This window comes from Chiloscyllium plagiosum, unplaced genomic scaffold, assembly GCF_037043375.1.
Source record: "Chiloscyllium plagiosum isolate Xiang-an unplaced genomic scaffold, Cpla_swu_hap1 HiC_scaffold_9, whole genome shotgun sequence".
Taxonomy (NCBI): Eukaryota; Metazoa; Chordata; class Chondrichthyes; order Orectolobiformes; family Hemiscylliidae; genus Chiloscyllium; species Chiloscyllium plagiosum.
The window spans coordinates 75,956,577-75,978,312 of record NW_028270147.1 but is presented as its reverse complement, the minus strand read 5'-3'; the positions used below and the strand labels follow the sequence as shown (position 1 = coordinate 75,978,312).

The following is a 21,736-nucleotide window of genomic DNA, read 5'->3' as shown; positions in this document are numbered from 1 at the left end:
ATTCTATGAGGTCCAGTTGGCTGACCTCATTATAATCACTGCATCCCTTTCCTTTCTGAGTTCATGGCCATAAGCTGGTCCTTTATCATTGAGGTGAACTCCTGTGTGTTACAAGCCACAAAGAGGGAGAAACCTGGCCTATGATGCCTCAGATGTCCTTGGACTCAGAGAGGGAGGAATGTAGTGATTGTAATGAGGTCAGCCACGTGGACCTCATAGAAAATGAGGTATAAGAGGGTTGAGTGTCAGGGATATTGGCACTCTGGAACCTGACCCTTTATGAGGCAGTGCTATAGTCAAGGACTGTTCACTTGTAAATGAAAGGTGATTTGGTGAAAGGATACTGTCCTCTGTGGAGTTATTTCAGAAAGCTTGCTTTTATATTGTCCTTTACTAAACTTAAGTTGTTTCCGTGCTCAAAACAAGAACTGGAGAACTCTTTGAAGATTAGTCATTGGCGAAGGCATGAGAAGGAATCTTTGCACATCATGCAGTTTGCTTTGGTGACGTTGATTGATAGTTGACTGTTGGCCAGAACACAAGTGAGAATTCTTCTTTTGCCTTAAATGGCACCAGGCAATCCTTTCTGACCTCTTGAGAGGGCGATGACTTCTTTGAGCATTAGTTCCCGTGGTCTTACCCTCCTGCCTGAGCCCTGCCCTACCAAGATCATGATCTCAGACAGGGACTTGATGTCATTTTAGACAAACTGTTTGATGTCTTCTCCATGCCTTAATATTGCAAAATAATGAATGTATTTTCTATATAAGAAAAGTTCGTACATTTTGGTTAATTTAATGCATTTACCCACTCCCACAACACACAAACTGGGTGGGTTCTGTGGAAAAAAAAACGGTGATTCTGGTAATCATCTTGAAGGTGAAAGTGAAAATTATTCCCAATGTGAAATGATACTTACTTTAACAATAGGGAAAGTAATGTGGATTTTTGAAATTAAAATTGCAGAGCATCCCTAGGGTTTTCAGCAAATTTTCTGGCAAGGAGGCACGGCGAGGATGTAATACGAACAAGAATCGCTATGTTGACATCCTGCCATGTGAGTATCAATGGAAACCACTAACTAGTTGAAGATGCCTTTGTTCATTAATTCATGGGATGCGAGCATTTTTGGCAAGACCAGCATTTATTGTGCGCCCTCGATGCCCTTCATCTCGAGCCACTGCAGTCTATTTGGTTTTGGTTGACCTACAATACTCCGAGGGAGGGAATTCTAGGATTCTGACCCAACGATAGTGAAGAGACAGTGATATATTTCTAAGCTAGAATGGTGAGTGGCTGAGAGGATCTTGCAGTTGCTGATGTTCCCATGTATCTCCTGCCCTTGTCCTTCATGATGGTTGTTCTTGGAAGGTGGTCCCTCAGGAGCACTGGTGAATTTCTGCTGTGCATCTTGTAGATGGTACATGCTACAGCTATGAAGCATTGGTGCCAGAGTGCGTGAATGTTTGTCAATGGGATGCCAATCAAATGAGCTTTGTTCTGAATAGCGCCATGAGTGTTATTGGAGCTGAACTCATTGACACAACTGGACAGTATTTCTAAATGGCCTACTGTTAGATAAGGAAGTTCTTCATGGAATATCCTACCTGTTGTTATTATTTCAATACTTTGAGGAGAAATTTACAGAAATATATTTGATTAATGCAGCTTATAGAAAGCAGTAGTTTCTCAGTCATTTACTCCAGGTTAAAGTTCATCCTTGTTCCCTTGAAGCAATCATGTTTTTAAAACCAAGTATTATCTTTGTATGATGGGTTTTTTAAATTAACTGCTGTGATGGATGCAGAAGTGATAATTTCCTCAAAGCATGTTACGAAAAAGTGATTAACTCTGCGATTCAGTGCTTTAAGTTTGCAAATGAACAGGAATGTCCCAGAAAAATTGTTCTTCACAGCTGCACCAGCCAAGCAGCCATTGAGATGAATTTACTATGGTTTAATCTTTTTTAAATGGCCAGGAGTCGTATCTGTTGCTCCAGTGTCCTTCAAGTACTATCTCCCCTCTTATCATTCTAACTGTCAACATGGTAGTTTTTATTAAAGAAAATGACAGACAATTGTAAAGGAACGTCATCATAGAAAGAGGACATTCCATCATACCAGTCAATGTTGTTACAATTTGAAGTGCCCTCTTTGTTTCCATATCACTTTATATATTTTTCTTTAACCCATCTCTCTAACCTGTCCTTAACTACTAATATAGTTTGCTTCAAAAACTTGCTCCAAAAGTCTGTAACCCTTTTTATTTAGAATAAATTTTCCTTTCTCTGTGGTAATCTTCCACCTATGTTTGCCATCAACATGTGATGCAGTGAGAATGTTTTTATTACGCATTGAGCAATGGCCCTTCGATAATTGGAAGTCCCATTCCTTCATAATTTGAAACAACTTTATCACAATCTGCCTTAATTTCTCTTGTTCTTATGTCAACTAACCACATCTTTTCAAGTTCACAACTGTTTCCTAGCTTGGTCATGCAAAAATTAATTTAGCTATCCTCAGACCTTCTCAAGTGTTGCAATTGCAAAAGGAAAACTTTGACTGTCTAAATTTATTGAATTCTTCAATTAGAATTAATCAGGATTAAATTTTCCCAACAGATGATCATAACCGTGTTCAACTTTCTCCAGTGCCTGGAGAGCAAGGTTCAGATTACATCAACGCAAGTTTCATTGATGTGAGTATCAATATTTAGAAGTGAAATACAAGTAATATTTAAAACATTTAACATTATAAACTCTCACACAATAATGATAGTAATGGGAACTTTCAAATTCTTTTGAAAATAAGCTCCTCCAGGAGAACGTATCGTTTGTTTTCATATATACAACTTGTGAAAGTGGTAATCGCTCTGACCTCAACAAGCCTGCAAGTTTGACTCTTCCAAGATTCTGAACCTACTCACAGAATCCACTTACCTGAGGACCACTACAATATTAACACTGGCATGATCTTATTATTCTCTTTGACAACTGGCTGTTTAGCGTCACTGTCTCCATCATAATCATGCTGGTGTGGTCCATAGGCTTCAACCTTCAGACAGTGTGTTATTTCAGTATTATTTCAGTGAAATTATTTCAGTAAAAGTGGCATATTTTGTCACTGATCATTTTCATTTATCCTTTCCAAAAGGGCTTAGTTATTGCAACGTAATTATAATTTTTTATTTCTTTTTCTATAGGGCTTCAATGAGTCCAAGAAGTACATTGCTGCCCAAGGTACATTTATTTCTATGTACAATACTATTTTATTTAGTGATGTAGCTGAATTATATGTTTAACTAAGGGAATCTCTGTCATGTAAGTATAAGGTAGAGGATCAAAGGGCAGTTTGCTCACAACTCTAGTAATGAGTGGCCAATCTCAGGACAATGGCCATATGGTTTCACTGACAATGTGATTGTCTTGCCTGAAGTATGCATGGTGTTGAGGATTTGGACTGAAAGGTTTTGTGTTTTGCTGCAGCAGTGTCATGGGCTACTGTTGGCTTTTTTCTAGAAATCAAGCAATTATAAGGGAGCTAAAGATTCACCTTTGATGGGACTGCAGAACAGGTTATCATGGATTGTTTGACCCTTTTATCCCCAACCTGCACTTGATGTCACCCATGCACTCATTGTAACCCCTTATCTACACTTTAAAAAACCAACTTGCTCTTTATATACCTGGTCTCCTCATAATGAAGTTACTGCTTCAGTATATCCCTGCCATATTGTTATTGGGCCTGCCATCCCAATATACCCCATGCATTTTGTCCAGCTTGCTCCATCATTACAGAACCTGCCCTGTTTATATACTGCACCATCTTGCTGCAGAACCCTCCCCATCATTGTGAGCCTGTCTTACTGTTATACCTCCTCTCATTCATTATAGGGCCTACCATATCACGTATACACCGCCCAATCAGTAAAGACCTTTCCCCATCATGTCAGGGTCTTCACAATCATTAAAGACCTATCCTTTGTTATCCATCCTGGGGGAGGGCAGGGGGAGGGGGTTCTATGCCGTTGAATCCAATGTATAAAGGGCATCTGACTGACTACTCTGGATGTTGTGAAGTTAACTTCTCCTTCCAAGTGTCAGGAAATAGAGTACAAAATAATTTTATTGTCACGATGATTGGATTTCAAAAATAAGTGCACCACAAAGTTCCTCATGGCACAAATTATCAAAGTATCTGGCTCTCAGAAAAGTATTGTGGAGACATCTAAACTACATATAAAATATCTGGCAAGGTACCAAACTATGCAGGGTGAGCAGCTAACCACTCCAGCTGTAAATATGGTGGAACCAATGGGAAGGCTGTGGTCATGACACAACAGAAGCAAGTATGGAGTCACCTCAGTCCCTGACATACGGGGGAAATATAAACGAGAAGTAATGGAGGAGGTTCCAGAAGACACATGCACTGAGACTAAGGGGAAGTGATACAAAAAGTAGTAAAACTTATTACCTTTAGTCAGTTATGAGGAAGTATTTTGTTTGCATTTTAATCGAATGCTGAATGATTATTTTGGTTGACACAGAATGAAGCCAGAATCAACTTGCAGACATCTATGATCTTTGAGGTGGCTTAAAGAACAATGTAACAAAAATATGGAGAGAGAAACTAGTCAGATCCTGGATTAAAATCTTTAAATAAATGTCTATTAATAAGATGTTAAGATGTAGGTACACAGGCCATTCAGCCTATCGAGTCTGTTTCACCATTCAATCGTGATAAGTTTCTCAACCATATTTGCCTGCCTTCTCCCCGTAACCCTTAATTCCCTTATTAATCGAGAAACCATCTTTCTCAGCCTTAAATACACTCAATGACTTGGTCTCCACAGATCTCTGCAGTAATGGGTTCCACAGCTTAACTACCCTTAGGTTGAAGGAATTCCTCCTCATCTCAGTTTGAAAGGGTTGTTCCTTCACTCTGAGGCTGTGCACTCTTCTCAACGTCCCCTGTCCATGCCTCTCAGTGTTCTGTAAGTTCCAATTAGATTTCCCCTCATCCTTCTAAGCTCCATTGAGTGCAAACTGAGAGTCGTCAACTACTCAGATGACAACTCCTTTATTGCCAGGATCATTCTTATAAATCTCCTCTGGACCCCCTCCAAGGACAGTACATCCTTCTTTTGGGGTCCAAATCTGCTCACAATATTCCAACTACCGTCTTGTACAGCAAAGTCTTGTACAGCCTCAACAGTACATCTCTCTCAAGTATTCTAACACTCTTGAAATGAATGCTAACATTGCATTTGCCTTCCTCGCTGCCAACTGAACCGGCATGTTAACCTTAAGAGAATCATGAACTAGGACTCCCAAGTCTCTTTGTGTTTCAGATTTCTGCAGCCTTTCCACCTTTAGAAAATAGTCTGCATTTATACTCTTCTGGCCAAAGTGCATCATCTCATACTTTCTACATTGTATCCATCTGCCACTTCTTTACTCACTCTCCTAGCCTGCATTAGTCTACATGGGAAAAATTTCGCCTTTTATTGTGAAAGCGAAAATCCTCTTCAGATTTCTTTCGGTAAGCGAAAACTGGTCTTTCGTAAAAGTGAAGTGGGGTACCTGTACTTGGAAGTGATTAGTGAAATTGGGCTCTGTTGTTAAAATTCTTTGAGGAGGTAACAAGCAACTTGGAAAAAGAGAGCCAGTGCTTCTGCAGCCTCCCTGTTTCCTCAACACTGCCTGTCCCTTCACATAGCTTTGTGTTATCTGCAAACTTAGCAACAATGCCCTCAGTTACTTCATCCATATTGGCCATGTATAACATGAATAGTTGTGGTTCCAACACAGACCCGTGTGGAATTCCATTGGTCACTGGCTATCATCCCTATTCGCTGCCTTCTACCAGTCTGCCAGTCAGCTAATCCTCTATCCATGCCAGTTCTTGCTCGACTCTTATCAAGCAGCCTCCTGTGTGGCACCTTGTCAAAGGCCTTCTGGAATTCCAAATTGATCATGTCCACTGGCTCTCTTTTTCCAAGTTGCTTGTTACCTCCTCAAAGAATTTTAACAACAGAGCCCAATTTCACTAATCACTTCCAAGTACAGGTACCCCACTTCACTTTTACGAAAGACCAGTTTTCGCTAACCGAAAGAAATCTGAAGAGGATTTTCGCTTTCACAATAAAAGGCGAAATTTTTCCCATGTAGACTAATGCTTCTTCGCTTTATGCCATTTAAGCTTATGAAAGGTTTCATAGGAACGCTCAACGTTTGGATAGAATAGAATCCGAACAGTGTAGAAACCGGCCATTCAGTCCAACAAGTCCACACCAACCCTCCGAAGAGTAACTCACCCACACCCCTAACTAATGCACCTAACCTATACATACCTGAACACTATGAGCAATTTAATATGGCCAATCCACCTAACCTGCATATCTTTGGACTGTGGAAGGAAGCCAGAGCACCTGGAGGAAACCCACACAGACACGGGGTGAATGCGCAAATTCAACACAGACAGTCATCTGAGCTTGGAATCGAACCCAGGTCCCTGGCTCTGTGAGGCAGCAGTGCTAACCACTGAGCCACCTTGCCGCACGGATAGCAGGGGATACCTGTACTTTGCAATCTCATCCTTAATAATAGATTCTTAAAATCTTACCAATGACCAAGGTATTGTGTGCAGTTTTGGGTCCCATATTTTAGGAAGGATGTATTGGCCCTGGAGTGTGTTCAGAGGAGGTTCACGAGAATGGTCCCAGGAATGAACAGCTTAGCATATGAGAAATGTTTGAGGAGTCTAGGTCTATACTCAATTGGGTATCGAAGCTTGAGCAGTGATCCAGTTGAAACTTACTGAATACTGAATGGCCTGAATAAAGTAGATGTTGGGAAGATGTTTATATTGGTAGTAGAGACGAGGACTCAATGGCAAAGCCTTAGAGTAAAGGGAAAATCTTTTAGAATGGAGATAAGGAGAAATATCTTCAGCCAGAGAATGGTGAAACTATAGAATTCACTGCCACAGAAGATTGTGGTGGTCAGGTTATTGATTATATTTAAGATGGTGTTTGATAGGTTCTTGATTGTCAAGGGTTTCAAGGGTTAGAGGGAGAAAGTGGGAGAATGGGGTTGAGAAATTCATCAGCTGTGAGTGAATGGTGGAGCAGACTCGATGGGCTGAATGGCCTAATTTCTGCTCCTATGTCTTATGGTCTTAGGGACTGATGCAAAGTACCAATTCAGTTCCTCTGCCATTTCTTTGAACTAAATCTCCAGTAGTCCAAATTCCACTTATGCCCCTCTCTTACCTTTTCTATATAAAAAAACTTTTACAATCTTCTTTTATATTACTAGCTAGCTTAACCTCCTATTTAATCTTCTCCTCACATATTGCTTTTTTAGTTATTCTCTGCTGGCTTTTAAAGGCTTCCCAATCCTCTAGCTTCCCACTAATCTTCACTACATTGAGTATTTTTTTCTTGTGCTTTTATGCTGTCCCTGACTTCTCTTGTCAGCCTTGCTTTGTCCCTCTCTTAGTATTCCAATAAATATAAACATATTGTACATCCTATACCACCAATGCCTCCAGCTTTCTAGCCTTTTGTTATAAGCACACATGTAGTGTCGTCAAGAGCTCTGGTTTTATCCACTTGAAGTTAATAATGTTTCCCTGGCTTTCAGTGACAAAAGTAGTTACAAAATAAGGATTGCTTAATTAGGCTACTTGCCTGTAAACAGTGACATTCTTCTCACGCTGCTTGGTACAGTCAATGGCTCTTTTCACCTGTTATTTGATCCAGATTTTCCTTTCTTATTATCATTTATACTTCCTCGTGTGTTTCACTAATGTTCCTTCCTCATGCCTCCACCGCTTTCTTGGTGTCCCACTCCTTATTTTGTAAGTTTCCTGAATCTACCTATCTTCCCCATCATGGCAGCAATCAGGTGCTCTTATGCTCTCAGGTCACGCAAAAGAGTGTTTGTTTTTAATTTCCACAATGTTTACTCAGCTAGCACTTCTGCTTTCTTTCAGGCCCAAAGGATGAAACATCTAATGATTTCTGGAAAATGGTGTGGGAACAGAAAGCAACAATTATTGTCATGGTGACTCGCTGTGAGGAAGGGAAGCGGGTAAGTCTGATTCTGTCCGATTAGCCATTGGCGGTTTTAAACTTTATGCTTCTGTATTAGCGATGTGGCATGGAGCAGGTCCTTCATGCATTTTTCATGCCTGATAAACTTGAGTTTTGTCTTCCATTATTCATAGCAGCCTCCTGTTTTCAATTTGAATTCATCTATTATCATTCTCTTTCTACCCCTTTCTCGACAGCATTCCACTGATCTTCCTTCAAACACATTCTATTCAAGTATTCATCCCTAAAAATATGATTAATGCAACCTTGTTTTTTTCCTTGACCACTGATAACAAGTGCCAGGCAATGATCATTTTCAACAAAAGAAAACTGTGTTCAATCAGATTATCATCTCAGAACTCCCACCTGCGGTATTCAGTTAGATATCATTCTTTGGACTAAGGGATCAGAGAGTGTAGGGGGAGCAAGGTACTGAGTTGAATAATCTGCCATGGTCAGATTGAGTGGTGGAACATGCTTGAAGGGCTGAATGGCCTACTCCTGCTCCTACTTTTATGCATCAGAATTTCAGGAAGTTATCATTGAGTTTCTGTTTAGTAAACCGAACTGGAACAGGTAATTAAATAATGTAACCACAAGTACATTTAGAGTCTGGGAGTTCTGAGTTGACTCACGTCCTAAATGCTACCCACCATCTGCAAAGAGCAAATTGGAACTGTGATGGAATATTTTCTACTTGATTAGCACTCCATCCACCAAAGTCTACGTTTACTCCCACCACTCCAACACACAGTGTGTTGTATAAACAAAATCATCACAGAAGCCCATCAAACCTCATCTCAACAGCATCTTCCAAACCTACAATTTCTACCACCTAGAAGGACAAGGCAGATAATCTATGGGATAACCACCACCTTCAAGTTCTCCTCCAAATGACATACCATCCTGACCTTGAACTATACCAATGTTCTTTGACTGTCACTGGAACAAAATTCCAGAATTCCTTTCCTAACAATCCTATGGATGTACCTATATCACATGGCTCCAGGTAATGACTCACCAACACCTTCTTAAAGGCAGCTAAGGATGGGAAATAAATACTGGCCTTGTCAGTGATGGCCACATCTCCGAAAGGAACTTCTTTTGTACAAACCTGACTTCTTTCTGACTGACTCCTATTCCAGAATCTCATTTCACAGCATTTTCATCTTTGGATTTCTGCTGTCTGCAAGATCCGCTTTTCAGCCGTGCACAGCGTGACACACTGAATAGTCTTGATAATTCTTTTGCTTCGACCTATAATTACTCCTCTGTTGGATAATGCTTTATGTTTGAAGAATGCATTTTGTCATTGCTATTGTAGTTTGATTTCTAAGTGACATTTGCCATCTAGGTCAAGACGTTTCCAAAGTACTTAAATTGTGATACCTGTGTCAGTTTTTGATAATTTATCTTGACCTTTGCTTCCTGTGCAGGTGCATTATTTTTTCCAATCTTTGTAACATCTATTGTTTTTTAAAAAGTTAAATGATGGAAGCTTTTAATATTCCAGTCATTTTATTCATTGGTATCTGTAGATTTTCTGCTGAACTAATTAGTTTGACCTGGCTGTATGCAAATACCATTCCTTGACCAACTGACGTCTTTTGACCCCTTTCTGAAGTTCATCTAGTGCTTCTTTTATCATGACTCCTGCATAGATATTAAAGAGCGATAGTGATAATAGAGAGCTTTGTCTCACTCAGTGGCCAAATCCAGTTTCACCAAGTTCTGTGTGATTGCAACATTCTGGCCATGTACAAGCTATAATTACTATCTCTGGTCAACTCTGATCACCTTTTAATAGTATTTGCCAATTCACCAAGTCAGAAGCTTTCTCACAACCCAGAAAGCAGGTGTACAATTTTATGCTGGTATTCTAAGCTTCTTTCACTTAACACTCTGTTATTGTATACACCATTCTTTAATGCACATAAAGCTGTAATGGCTTTGCAACCAATACCATATCATGTCTAAAGCCAATCTATTATAAAGGTTGTTTACAATAAAACCCCTGAACCAATATTGTTGTGGAAGAGGGAGTACTAACTTATTTATCTCTCAGAATTACATTTTGTTCCCCCTTTGCAGCTTATTTGACTATTCTCTCAGTTTTGCTTTCGATTGCAGTATTTCGGTTAGGCAATTATATTCCAGTTCCACACAAAAGGAACATTGATACTATTGAGAAGGTGGTAATGAAATACAGCAGCAAGAAAATAATGCACAAATCATACTAAGGATATTTAAAGAACGATTTTGTTATTTGTTCAATTAGTATCCAGAATGTGAAATCTTCTATTCTACCAATTACTCCCGTGTATCAAGATATACTGGTTTAATGACATTCAAATGCCTCTGAATGTTCCGTGGTTGACAGTCCAAGACATTCAGAAAGTGACCCACTCATAGGTCACTGGCAACCAGTAATGATAATCTAATTCTGTTCACGTAATGTGTGGAGGATACTTGCATACCACCTAATACTCCCACCTTGTGCATTGACAATACATGGTCTCCAATCTGCATTTCCTCATGACAGCAAGTCAAGAGGTCAGACATTCAGTGTATAAGCCTGTGTAATTACACTTTTTATTTAGATTTCTTGACCGTTCATTTTATGAGTTGAATTTGCTTCTTGTATGACTGGGCTTGTGAAGGAGAAAACTAAACTTCAGAAGGCACTTAAAAAGCACCTTATTTTCTCAGCCCAAATGTGCTCAGTATTGGCCTGACATGGATGATGAGACTAAGCCCTTCGGTGACCTCACTGTAAGAATCAGCGAAGAGAAGTGGTGCCCGGACTACGTAATTCGCAAGCTCTTCATTTCCCATGTGAGTTGGAATAAGCTCGTAATTGGTTCGACTGCAGGGTGTGATTGCTTTTTCATGTGGCTGATAGAGCAGTAATTGACATTTTGCTGTGTTTCTTCAATAGAAAGAAAAATCGCCCGAGCGGGAAGTAACACACATTCAGTTCATTAGTTGGCCAGACCATGGTGTTCCAGAAGATCCACACCTCCTTCTCAAACTGCGTCAGAGAGTGAATGCATTCAGAAACCTATTTAGCGGTCCAATAGTTGTGCACTGCAGGTAATAAAGATTTCTAAAATGCACCATTCTGCAATAGTCTGAAAGTGCGATTTAAAAAAATCAAAAGAACTGCAAATGCTGCAAAATCAGAAACAAAAACAGAAATTGATGGAAAAACTGAGCTGGTCTATCAGCGTCTGCACCAAGTGACCCTTCCTCAGAACTGTGGAAGAATTTCCCCAGTTTAAGGAAGGGTCACTTGACCTGAAATATTAACTGTGATTTCTCTCCACAGATCTGCTAGACCATCTAAGCTTTTCTAGCAATTCCTGTTTTTGTTTCTGCTTTTTAAAAAACTTGCTGTCACTTATCTACAAGCTTTAGAACTTGAGTTAGCATTGCAGTGGCACTTCAGATCTGAGCAAAGAGATGTCCTTTGAAGAAGCCAGTTGATAAAAATGATTTTGCACTTTACCTTACTTTAACAAGACACAATGCAAATAAGTGTTGTGGATGGGGAGGATGTGCAAGACAATATTTCCTTTCTAAATGTAATCAACTATGAAGAGCAATAAACTTGTGCTGTTTTCATCACACCTTTCTGTCAACATATTCTGTAAAAATGCAAAACGCTCATGTAAACTTTTTGATCTCGAACTGCACTGTAACCACTTATGGGGCAGTTATACCCTTAACATGGATTGATGGGAGGGGCTGTTGGGATTTTCCAACACGTCTCCACATGGCAAGCTGGTAGCTAGTGGTGATTCGGTGGGCACAGCTTGGTGGCATTACCAAAATGATTCCTGGCATTACCAGCCAATATCTTCTTTGAGTTTAATGCCATGGAAGATGATCTTTCATATCCCATTATGTCTTTAAGTTTCTAACTGTTGGCTATGCAAAATAAATAAAATGAGTCACATATAAAAATAAATAAATCTGATCAGGTCATCTTTAGCAGGATATAACTTGTAGAAATCTGACACTTGATGGGTGCTGAGTTTGCTGAAATAGCCCAGGTGTTGGGCAATGCTAATGCAGGACTTGTAATGTCAGGATCATTTGATTGATGTTTTTCATGAGCCCATGCTTAAATTGCATAGAATGTGGAACTATTGTATGAGGAGTAAGGCAAAATATTGCAGATGTTGGAAGTTCTGAAGTAGGAGCAGAAAATGCTCTAAATATTAAGAATTTCAGGCAGCTATCTGTGAAGAATAAAAAAAAGAATGTGTTCTTCTGAGATCTCACAGCGTTTTTTGCTGTTATTCTATTTCTTTTGAACTATATCTTCACTCTGCATGATAACCTAATTGTTGTACTATTTCACAGTGCTGGGGTGGGTCGCACAGGAAGCTACATTGGAATTGATGCCATGATGCAAGGCCTGGAGATTGAAGGGCGAGTAGATATCTACGGTTATGTAGTTCAACTTCGTCGACAACGCTGCCTCATGGTGCAGGTTGAGGTAGGCTTACCTTTCAAACAAGAGCCTTCCTTTTACACAAGTGAACTCAGCTTTCAGTGACTTCACTGGCCACTGATATATCATTGTCCAAATATAGAGGAGGGAGAAAGGAAGGGTGAGGGTGTATTATTGTGATCAAACTTTGATCCTGTCCTTCCGACAGGCCTGCTCATGTAGGCTTCCAGCAGCAATCACACATAGCAACTGGAATTGGAAACATTCCGTGAGACACAGTAGTAATTGTATTCTCCAGCTCAATCACTGACAGAGGCTGCAAAGATTGTTTAAAAAATTTTATGAGGTGCCAAGTTGTTCGGCGTGTTGTTGACATTAATAGCGATTGTAGACTCCTGATAGCTGGTCAGAGGGACGTGATAGGTAGCAATGTGCTTCAAGAAAATATCCTCCTTTAATTCAGACAGTACACTTCCAAACCTAGCCACATGGAAATTAGGAGCAGGAGAAAGCCACCTGGCTTCTTGAGCCTACTCCTTCGTTCATCAGATCATGGCTGATCTGTTACTCCACTCCTGATCATTTTTCACTCCCTTACTTATTGAGAAACTATTTAATCTTGCCTTTGGAGGTAGGGTGTTCCAAAAGCTTGCAAAAACTCAGATGAAAATATTTTACCCTTATTTCAATGTTAAATGAGAGATCCATTATTTAGATACAGTGACCTTAAGCTCAGGTTTCTTCCACAGAAAGAAACATACTATCCACATGTTATTTGTTAGGACCCCTCAGCATCCTCTATATTTCTATCAAGTTGGTTCCTACTGTTACATATCCCAGCAGAGACAGGCCTAGCCTGTGCCCCTTTCTGCCTAAGACAACATTCCCATTCCTAGTATTAATCTGGTAAACCTTCTTTGAAATTCTTGCAATGTATTTAAATCCTTCCTTAAATAAGCACAGTTCTCAGTACTGCAGATGAGGTCTCGCAAATGCCCTGTCAAAGTGAAGCTGGTCTGCATGCTTTTGTATTCAACTATTCGTGCAAAAAAAAGATAACACTTCTTGACTACTTGCTGTGTCAGCACACTAAAGCTTTGTGAGTCATACACCAGAATACTTAGATTTCTCTGCACCTCCAAGCTTCACAGTCTCACCATTGAGATAATATGCTTATTTTTTTACTCTTGCAGCCAAAATGGACACTTTCACATTTTTACACATTATTCTCCAATTTGCTTTGTATGTGTTCATTCACTAACCCCTCAGTATCCCTTTGTAGCCTCCTTATATCCATTTCACAACTTTATATCAGTCATTTACTTGTATTGTAACATTTGAGACCCAGCATGGTTCTCTGTGGCTCATTACACCCTGCCAACAAGAGAATGACAGGTTTATGTCTATTCTTGGTTTCCTGTTAGCTGGTTAATCTACTCTTCATGCTAATATGTTAACTTCTACACAATGAACACTTATTTTTCACAAGAACTTGACTTGGCCCCATATCAATTGGAGATTTAAGAACATCCATTAACTCTCCTTAATCCATGGCACAAGTTACTTCCTCAAAGACCTCCAATTAGTTGGTTAAACGTGATTTCCCTTTTGTCAAACCATGTTGACTGTGCCTGTTTACTTTGAACTATTTTAAGTAACGTGCAGTGACTTCTTTAATAGCAGTTTCTAACAAACTTGCCTTAATGAATGTCTGAGCCTGTGTTGAAATGTGCAAATTTTTTGCACTACACCAGGCATCCTAAAGATCTGTGTAGTTGCCACTGATTTGTGTATAATCAGTGGTGGTTTTGTTAAGTGAAACTCTACCCTCTGTGTACTGGTACAACACATTTATTTAGAGGCTTCATAGGTTAGAGAGAGAACTTCTAACTCTCTCTGTTTAGAATGGAAAATATCTCAGGTAAAAACAATGACTGCAGATGCTGGAAACCAGATTCTGGATTAGTGGTGCTGGAAGAGCACAGCAGTTCAGGCAGCATCCAAGGAGCAGCGAAATCGACGTTTTGGGCAAAAGCCCCTCATCAGGAATATATAAAAAAAGAAAATTTTTAAAAAATATTCCTGATGAAGGGCTTTTGCCCGAAACGTCGATTTCGCTGCACCTTGGATGTTGCCTGAACTGCTGTGCTCTTCCAGCACCACTAATCCAGAATAAACTCAGGTGTCAATTCACTGCATCTTCCCTATTTCACTAACAGTTTTGTTCATTAGTTTGATTTCACAAATGTTTCTTCTTCCTGTTTTTATCCCTTTATCCCAATGCACGTCTGTGAGAGTGAGGGATCAACCAGCAATGTATGCCTGCACTATCACTGTTCAAATGACACTCCGCATTGAGTCGGAATAGCTGCTAAAGTGAAAGTTAAAGTGGAAAACCCGGTGATTTTCTTTCCATTCCCTCAGTCATTACTCAACCAGCTTCCACCACATTCTCTGTGTGATGACACAGCAGTTTCTCACCCATCCAGGAGATGAAGGTTGGAATCTGTCAGCTGTAGATGGAACTTAGCTTTTGAGTATCTGAGTCTGCAAGATTGCTCATAAATGAATCGAAGCATTATTAATTAATTATCTTAAATTACCTAAATCTTAATGAGCCGATGATTAAAAGATATTAATTTAGATTGCATTGACAAACTTAATTCCATTGTTTGACTTTGGTGAGCTTCCCTGGTGTCTTAACAAATGTATGTTTTTGTTTGTAGGCTCAGTACATTCTTATCCACCAGGCTTTGCTGGAGTACTACCTGTATGGTGAAACTGAGGTCAGCCTGCCCGAACTACCCAAACACCTCAGTAACCTTAAAAAGAATGACCCACCAACTGAGCCATCCCTGTTGGAAGTTGAATTCCAGGTCAGTTCAATTATCCAGAGAAATTAATTACGAGAGTTAGTATAAATGACATGAGTCAAATGATAGCAACGGTGGAGCAAAAAGTCACCGACGTATTGTTTATTTCACTGTCCTTCAGGCCGACACTTAATCAAAGATTAGAAGGCAAATAAATGTTCTTGTTAATACCAAATGTATTTGTGACTGTAAAATTACTTGAAAAGCAAAGTACTGCAGTTGTGACAAATCTGAAACAAACTGAAACACTCTGGAAGCATTCGTAATTATTGGAAATGAAAGTGCTGATTTATTAAAGATCACAAATCAAAATAGTAAAATACTGTACAGGTACATTATCAAAAGGGGGAGGCTGTGCTGGGAAAAAAACCAGTAAGGGATATATAAACGAACAGGAAATGATCTAGAATGCTGAACACAGAGCGATTGAAAAGGTAGACGTAACAGTGGATAATAAGCAAGGAAATATAATGCATTTAAAATGGAAAAGTTAAAAATCACACAACACCAGGTTATAGTCCAACAGGTTTATTTGGAAGTACTAGCTTTTGGAGTGCTGCTCCTTCATCAGGTGGCTGTGGACTAAGACCATAAGACACAGAATTTATATTATATTATTTTATATTTGTCTTTTGCCATAAATTCTGTGTCTTATGATCTTCCTCCACAGCTACTTGATGAAGGAGCAGCACTCCAAAAGCTAGTGCTTCCAAATAAACCTGTTGGACTATAACCTCATGTTGTGTGATTTTTAACTTTTCCATTTTAAATGCGTTTTATAATGTGGAGAATGCACCAGATCCTCCACATCATAAAATGGAAAAGAATGACAGGTTGAATGGACTAAACAAACTCAAAGAAGGTAAAGCTGCCAAGTCTGGATAGTTGGTGTCTCTGCATTGCGGAAGATATATGCATAAGTTGGGGAAGAAATAAGAGGGAAATCCTAACTGCAATGAATAATAATTTATTTCCAAGCAATGACTTGCAGTATCGCAAATGTTTCAGAAGAGTACAAATATCAACTATTTAAACACTGTCAATATTTTTCAATAACCTGTAAAGGATGTTGTGTTTATTTAAAAAATAAATTCTGCCTCTGAATCTTGTAGAAGATCCCACCTTATACAGATTGGAGATCACAGAGCACTGGAAGACAGACAGAAAATCAAAGTAAAAATAGATCCCTTTCAGTGATCCCATGTAAGTCTTACATTTATTCGGTAGAATTGATTGCTTGCATAAGATACCAATCCTGAAATGGTATTTGTGTGTAATTAATAAATTTGTTATTTTACAGATGATTACAACAGAGTAACTATCAGACTAGAAGAAGAGACAAGCAAAGATAATGACAGTCACAGTGACTCAGATGCTTCCTCTGATGAGAGTGATGATGAAGAATCCACTAAGTATATTAATGCTTCATACATAGATGTAGGTATCTGCACACAATGTTAATGCTTCTCTGAATCAGCATCATCAAAGAACTTTCTAACTGGGACAAGTGGTTGTTCAAGAGGTTAGAAGAATCAGGTGAAAGAAGAGAAAAGCACAATGCAAGAAATAGCTTTTTACATGAAGTTAAGGCTAGAGACAGAGTTAACAAGGCTAAGTAATTTGGGGAGAATCTTGAAGCATTGTTATTTCCGGTTGTTCCAAAGACAGGGGTGGGCTTACTGAGTTAACAATAGTCCAGAGGTAGATCGTTGGAAGGTATGTCCAAAGCTGGGTTCTCAATCAGGGAGGGTAAAAACTGTAAGGGGATCTGAAAATGCCTTTGACAGAGAGACTGACCCCAGATGCAATAGTATATTTCAAAAGAGACTTGATGTGAAACATTGTCACAGCTCTGGGGAATGAGTAAAAGTTTGGGAATAATTGGATAGCTGTTTCAAAGAGCAAGTGCAGTCACAGTGGGCTGAATAGCCTCCTTCTGTCCTTTATTAAGCTATGACTATTAGAAATAGTATTGTAAAAACTCACATTTCTGCCTCATTACATGGCTCAGTATAATCATTATTCAGTTTATATTCTGCTTACAGAGATATGCTTCCTTGACTACATGTTTCCCAAAGAAAAGCACATGTTAGTGCATTGAATTGTAACCATTTTAGATCATTACTGTCTTCACACTGATAACAAAAGTCAAAATTTCTCCCTGCCCCTCCTTACTGTTCCTGCCCCAGGGCTTTGATTGTCCTTCGCTTTGCAGGTCCAGAATGATATATCCCTCTATCAGCACACCTGAATGGGAAGTTCACACTGTTGACATTATCAATGGTGTGTACTCGCACCACGCTGGAACAGGAAGTGCCACACCCTTTGGTGTTGCTTTTCCCTTGGCCCTGGTTCTCCGATCCCCTCACTGTCCTCTCACTATCCTCTGCGCCATCCCACCATTACCCCATTCTCACTGTGATAGAGAATCCATGCATGTTGACTGGTTTATCGGTAATTTAATAATTTTACATCTTGTTAGTGTTGATCCAATCAAAATTGAATCGCAAAGCGCGTTTTTTTAATTATTCAAGAAGGCACAGTATCTATGTGCAGTGAGTGCAGCCCCTTTGGCAGCAGGTGTGACCAGGAGATAGTTCTTGCAAAAGCTGTGCAAAATCAGAAAAGGCTATTCACAAGAGCATTCAATTCCTATGTACAGGAACACACTGTAGAAGCTGGTGTGGAACAGGCTGGAGAGGGTTGTGGGAAGGAAATGTTTGAATGGGAATGAATTTTGACCTTGGCAAGCCAATGTTTAGAATCAGGAAGAGCACCAACATGGTTGGAGAGTAGAAAAGATAGCTAACTTAAACCAAGGGAAGGGTAAGATGTCTTGTACCCTCTTGGTGAGGATGGAGAGGGGGTACAGAGTGCCAGCTTTAAATCAGGGAGGAGGGTCAACATACCAGGAAAGGGAAGGGGCAAGAGAGGCAAATTCAAAAATCTGTGGCGCAATAAGTGTCAGTTTTAGGGTTTTGGAAAGAAAGCCAACATGAACTATTGGAAAATAGTACCACTGCTAGTTGGAGAAGGGAAGAGACACGATCAGTTATTCTGTGATTGAAGGGAATGGTCACAGCCTGAGGGGAGAATCTCTAGTTTGTTTTAATTCATTGGTGGGATGTGGGTGTCATTGGCCTTGGACCAGCATTAATTGCCTTTGAGAAGGTGATGATGAGCTTCCTTATTAACAACTGCAGTCCATTTGATGTAGGTAGATCCATAATGCCTTCAGGGAGAAGTTCTAGGATTTTGATCCAGTGACACTATCTGTGGCTTTCTGAGGAGCTTGGAGGTGGTGGTGTTCCTATCTGTCTGCTGTTCTTGCCCTTTGAAATGAAAGGTTTGGTGAATTTCTACCAGTTGTAGATGATACACCCTGCTGCTACTGAGCGTCAGTGCAGGAGGGAGTGAATGTGGTGCCACATGTCTTGGTTGGTGTCAAATGACTCGAGTGCTGTGAATGCATCCAGACAAATGGAGACGAATCCATCATACTCCTTGCGCCATGTAGCTGGTGGACACGCTCTGCAGAGTCAGAAGATGTAGTATACCTATCCTCTGTCCTGCTGTGGTAGCCACAGTACTTACGTGACTAGTCCAGTTCAATTTCTGGTCAATGGAGACCCTGGGAATATTGATAATGTCGGGTTCAGTAATGGTACTGCCATTGAATGTCAAAAGGTAATGGTTAGATTCTCTCTTGTTGGAGTTGATCATAGCCTGGCCCGGCTAATGCGGTATGACTGTTGCTTGCCACTTTCTGGATCAGTGGTGCTGGAAGAGCACAGCAATTCAGGCAGCATCCGAGGACAGGCAAAATCGACTTTTCGGGCAAAAGCCCTTCATCCTGATGAAGGGCTTTTGCCCGAAACGTCGATTTTGCCTGTCCTCGGATGCTGCCTGAATTGCTGTGCTCTTCCAGCACCACTGATCCAGAATCTGGTTTCCAGCATCTGCAGTCATTGTTTTTACCTTGTTGCTTGCCACTTGTCAGTCCAAATCTGGGTTATGTCTGGACCCTACATACTAATGTTTCCATGCCAGTCACAGGAATAAATTTAACCCTCACTGAATATCAAGCTTTGCTATCATCTCCCATTATGCATTTTGAACTTTTGGTTTATATAGTGACAAATCCGTGCCCTCAGCCTAATTCCATATTGCTAACTGATATTTGGATATTGTTAACCTTTATTTGGATATTGTTAACATGTGTTTGGACATGTGTTTGAGGTATCAGCTTTTTAAACATGCATTTGCTCTTCTAAAGCTGTTGGTAAACTATTGCCTGTTTGCCTCGTTCACCGGGTGTGTGTTTGTGAATACTTAAAATGTTTTTTCTGTGATGAACAATTCAAGTAGAACTGCAGACTAGTCTGTGAGAACTCTGTTCAGTCAGAAACAAAACCATTTGGATAGTCTCAGAAACAATGTTGAGAACTTTGATTAAAAGAATTAAAATACAGCGAAACAAAAAAAAAGAGCAGATGAGCCTTGTGGCGAGAAAGCAGAGTTGACGTTTCAGGTCCAGTGACCCTTCTTCAGAACTGATGGTCACTTGGAAAAGGTGCAGAACATGGGTTGGGAGAGGGGGAAGGAGTAAACAATGGGTGCCCAGAGATGGAGCCCAGAGAGAAAGTACAACAGATAACAGGCTGGTTAAGTGTCAGTCTGGGAGAATTAAGAACTGCTAATGGGAATTACTAGTGGCTGACAATGGGTTGGTTGTAGTAGCAGCCCATGTGATCACTGGACTTGGTGTGTGTGGGTTGGGGTTAGAATATTGGAGAAGGTGCTAATATTGTTGAATTCGATATTGAACCCTGAAGGCTGTCAGGTAACCAAGGTGAAAACAAGCTGTTGTACTTCTTGCTTACACTCAACTTTGATGGAGCACTACAGCAAGCCCAAGACAGATATTGGCCAGAGAACACAGTGGTGTGTTGAAGTGGTTGTGGGGGTGTTAGGAGGTGTCGGATGTGAAGGAGGAGTGGACCAAGATGTCCCAGATGGAAAGCTGACAAGGAAGGGGAGGGGAATATGTGTCCGGTGGTGGCATCCTGCTGAAAGTAGTAGAAATGGCAGCTAATGATCCAATGGGTATGGATGCTGGTGGGATGGTCGATGAGTACAAGGAGGACCCTATCGCTGTTGTGGGAGGGAAGAGAGGGAGTGAGGGCTGAAATGCGGGAGATGGGTCAGACCTGTCTGAAGGCCCTGTCAACAGGTGTTGGGGGATCGTCAGTTGATGAAGAAGGTGGACATTTTGAAGTATTTACTGGAAGCAGAGTGAGAGGATGGATAATCAAGGTAACTGTGGGAGCCGGTGGGTTTGTAATGGATAATGGTGGCCAGCCTATCCCCAGAAATGGAAACAGAGATGTTGAGGAAGGGAAGGGAGGAATAAGAGATGGACTAGGTAAAGGTGAGAGCAGGGTGGAAATTGGAAGCAAAATTGAGGGAACCAGCACTGATTATGTCATCGATGTACCAGAGAAAGAGTTGTGGGTGGGGGCTGGAAATAGGACTGGATCAAGGAATATTCCACAAACCCATAACGAAACAGCAATGCAGGTACCCATGGCCACACTTTTGAGCTAAAGAAAGTGAGATTAATCTAATTAATCTGAGGAGCAGTAAACCAAAACAGGAGTTTGAAATCTAGAAGGTTGTGAATTGTAATCTGCAGGGCACATCAAAACTCTAATGTCACCTGCTTTCTCCATCCTATCTATCAGGGATATTGGCATTCTGAAACATTAATTGCCACTCAGACTCCACTACCTGAAACCATTGGTGACTTTTGGACAATGGTGTATCAAAGAAAGGTGAAGATCATCACAATGCTGGGCAAACTAGAAGATGACAAGGTGGGAACCTTTGCTCTTTTTCATGACCGTTTTTAGTTCCAAGCAGCATAAACTTGCTAAGCGAAAGTGGGTACTGCAGATGCTGGAGATTAGAGTCAAGATCAGAGTGTGGTGCTGGAAAAGCACAGCAGGTCGGGCAGCATCCGAGAAACAGGAAAATTGACATTTTGGGCTGAAGCCCGAAATCATTCCTGGAATCATTCGGGCTTTTGCCCGAAACACTGTTGATAAATATTAGAGATCAAAATGAGTGGTAACAAGAATGCAACTGATTTGTCAGTATATAAGTTCTTGAAGCCAAAACTTTTCTTGATATTTTTGAATAAATTCACCATTTAGTAAAAGACAATGTAAGTTCTAAAATATTCCAGGAATGAGCAAAACCTATGACAGGAAAAATTGGTCATTCCAACGTTCCTCACTGTATTGCT

General features: G+C 40.3%; 1 protein-coding gene across 33 annotated transcripts in view; it reads left to right on the top strand.

Moving 5' to 3' along the window:
• ptprc (protein tyrosine phosphatase receptor type C) overlaps nt 1-21,736 on the top strand; it is a 165,837-nt gene that overhangs the window by 132,334 nt on the left and 11,767 nt on the right. For all 33 annotated transcript variants that reach the window (XM_087990818.1, XM_087990820.1, XM_087990817.1 and 30 more), the window contains 11 exons: nt 967-1,057; nt 2,621-2,697; nt 3,202-3,238; nt 7,998-8,095; nt 10,807-10,932; nt 11,036-11,190; nt 12,466-12,601; nt 15,283-15,432; nt 16,542-16,632; nt 16,730-16,866; nt 21,174-21,305. In XM_087990818.1, coding sequence (XP_087846944.1) covers nt 967-1,057; nt 2,621-2,697; nt 3,202-3,238; nt 7,998-8,095; nt 10,807-10,932; nt 11,036-11,190; nt 12,466-12,601; nt 15,283-15,432; nt 16,542-16,632; nt 16,730-16,866; nt 21,174-21,305 — 1,230 coding nt within the window. The remainder of the gene's footprint in view (nt 1-966; nt 1,058-2,620; nt 2,698-3,201; nt 3,239-7,997; nt 8,096-10,806; nt 10,933-11,035; nt 11,191-12,465; nt 12,602-15,282; nt 15,433-16,541; nt 16,633-16,729; nt 16,867-21,173; nt 21,306-21,736) is intronic.